This window comes from Procambarus clarkii, chromosome 28 (assembly GCF_040958095.1).
Source record: "Procambarus clarkii isolate CNS0578487 chromosome 28, FALCON_Pclarkii_2.0, whole genome shotgun sequence".
Lineage (NCBI taxonomy): Eukaryota > Metazoa > Arthropoda > Malacostraca > Decapoda > Cambaridae > Procambarus > Procambarus clarkii.
The window spans coordinates 2,132,276-2,135,297 of NC_091177.1; the positions used below are offsets into that span (position 1 = coordinate 2,132,276).

Sequence of the window (3,022 nt, forward strand, 5' to 3'; positions counted from 1 at the left end):
CTCCCCCCCAAAAAAAGGAGTGAGCGCGAGTCAGAGCGCGCCTGTCAGCGAGCGCCAGTCAGAGAGCGCCAGACAGAGAGCGCCAGTCAGAGCGCCAGTCAGAGAGCGCCAATCAGAGAGCCAGAAAAATCGCGAAGATGAGAGAGAGCGATAGAAGGAACAAGTATAAGAGGCCAGTGAGGAAGAGGAACATGAACTCTTGAAAGTTCACACCGTCCTTTTAATATAGTACGTCGCATTTTGACGTATACTCTAAGACCAAATTTGTCGTACTAGAAAGTGGTAGCGGCTCCCGAAATTGACATACTGTCCCGTCTTCTGTTTTTGGGGCCTCTGGTAGGTTAGGATAAGGGCACTTTGGTGCGACAGTTTAATTCTTGACGGTGGGAAACGGCTCGAGTGTGGAAGATCGCATGAAGCTAAGAGCAAGAGGAGGGAACTATCAGGGAAAAGCCCTAAGACATTACGACTATATAGCACTTGGAAGTGGGTCAGGATTTAAGGATTTGGGATGAGACGAGAGGGGAAAAAAGAATTGTGCCCAACCACTTGGACGGTCGGGGATTGAACGCCGACCAGCATGAAGCCAAGAACAAAAAACTCCGCGGGCGTGAGAGAGAGCATCCAGAAAGCAAATCACAATGAAAAGACAGACATTTTGAATGAATATACTATTGAAAGCAAAAAATCCTTTTAGATGCCTTGTTTTAGGAAGCACTCAACAAGACTATGCAAGCTATATTCATGTGGAAATATAGACGACAGGAACAAACCACAAGGTTCGCCTACCCATTCAATAAAGAGCAAAGTGGTCACCTACCCCACCAACAAGCACAACAAGGTGCTCATTTCCCCCCCCCCCCCCCACCAACTACAAAATGCCCTGTAATTAATATTACAGGGCATTTATAATAAACTACAAAAATATATATTTATTACAGGGCATATATACATAAATGCCCTGTAATTAATAATACGAAGAAGAATATTTATGACGATGGCTCTCTAGACTCATTGGTGGCATAATGTGTAGACTCATTAAAGCTACTAATCTGACGCATCGAACTTAAGAAATGAATGATTTGGTATGACGCATCGCTCTTAAATCTATATTAGAAAAAATTATACTCAATTGATATTAAAAAAAACTATTATTTGCTCTAAATAGTTGATTGTATTATTTTTGACGTCAGATATCCACGCCTTCTGGATACAAACATTGAAACTGGTGAAACGATTATCCTAGAGGTCACTAATAAATTGATCTCGATATCTTGGCTGTATATGTATCAGAGAAGATACTGACTATACTTTTGATTTATTAAACTGAAGCTCATATCAGGAAAAAACTTTTAGATTAAGTTAACAAGAGCAAACTAACACTAACAAGAATTTTTAGCTAAACCGTCCATCTCATTGAACAAAAAAATCTGGACAGTCTTTAAAACAGCGTTTCTTTTACCGCTGTTGACTGTGTATCACTTGGAAGCGACAGGAGGCCAAAGTGTTTTGGGATGTGGGAATTGAGTGAAGGAACGAGGCCGAACTCTTTGGAAAACTGGGAATCGAACTCCGATCACACAAAAGGCGAGATCATCGCTCTTACCGATGGTGCAAGAGGCGAGATCATCGCTCTTACCGATGGTGCAAGAGGCGGGATCATCGCTCTTACCGATGGTGCAAGAGGCGGGATCATCGCTCTTACCGATGGTGCTAGAGGCGAGATCATCGCTCTTACCGATGGTGCTAGAGGCGAGATCATCGCTCTTACCGATGGTGCAAGAGGCGGGATCATCGCTCTTACCGATGGGGCAAGAGGCGAGATCATCGCTCTTACCGATGGTGCAAGAGGCGGGATCATCGCTCTTACCGATGGTGCAAGAGGCGAGATCATCGCTCTTACCGATGGTGCAAGAGGCGGGATCATCGCTCTTACCGATGGTGCAAGAGGCGAGATCATCGCTCTTACCGATGGTGCAAGAGGCGAGATCATCGCTCTTACCGATGGTGCAAGAGGCGAGATCATCGCTCTTACCGATGGTGCAAGAGGCGGGATCATCGCTCTTACAGATGGTGCAAGAGCCGAGATCATCGCTCTTACCGATGGTGCAAGAGGCGAAATCATCGCTCTTACCGATGGTGCAAGAGGCGAGATCATCGCTCTTACCGATGGTGCAAGAGGCGAAATCATCGCTCTTACCGATGGTGCAAGAGGCGAGATCATCGCTCTTACCGATGGTGCAAGAGGCGGGATCATCGCTCTTACCGATGGTGCAAGAGGCGGGATCATCGCTCTTACCGATGGTGCAAGAGGCGGGACCATCGCTCTTACCGATGGTGCAAGAGGCGAGATCATCGCTCTTATCGATGGTGCTAGAAACGATAGCAAACGAGGTTTATGACGATAACACAGCCCGGCCTGTCCACCACCTCACCAAAAATGTACTCATAACTTTCCCGAACCTAACCTCACTGAGGATCCACTAACATCACGTCAATCTTGCAAACCGCTATGATTACTGGAGTATCTTACTCTGACGTTGAGGTTATTATTATTTTACGTCAAAATACGCCATGTTACGCAAGAGGAGAGTTTGCTAACTGGCTCATCTCTCACACTTCGCCAGCACACAGTATCGCCAATGGATCAGTAGATAACCGGTTTCAAGCAACTTGTTCTCTCACATCGTATTTCGAAGTAAAATTCCCCAAAGGCAAAGATGATTTAAAAAAAAAAATGATGTGAATGTTCGAAAAATTGACGCGATGTTCCGTTTTCTATTCCTTTAGATTCGCGTAATTTAGTACGTAATTTTAGTGACACTGGACGCTCACGATGACGGACTGCAGAGACAGTGCAACCCGTTCTCGCAAATTCGTAAAGTCAATATTGACTTATTAACTACGTGCATAGGTGATATACTAAACATAATAGATACCCTTAAAGAGATTCATAGAAAACACCGACCTTACCTAACCTTGTTAGTATCTTAAGATAAGCATCTTATTGCTTCGTAATTAC

The 3,022-nt window shown here is 44.6% G+C and overlaps 1 protein-coding gene across 1 annotated transcript; it reads left to right on the forward strand.

Annotated features, from left to right (window-relative positions):
* The first annotated feature begins 1,514 nt into the window (after positions 1–1,514).
* Positions 1,515–2,402, forward strand: LOC123754860 (uncharacterized). Its single transcript, XM_045737197.2, has one exon. The coding sequence runs from the start codon at positions 1,515–1,517 to the stop codon at positions 2,400–2,402; it is 888 nt and encodes a 295-aa protein (XP_045593153.2).
* Positions 2,403–3,022: the final 620 nt, after the last annotated feature.

Coding starts and splice junctions, on each gene's coding strand:
- LOC123754860 (XM_045737197.2), top strand. CDS start 1,515: ATGTGGGAATTGAGTGAAGGAACGAGGCCGAACTCTTTGGAAAACTGG.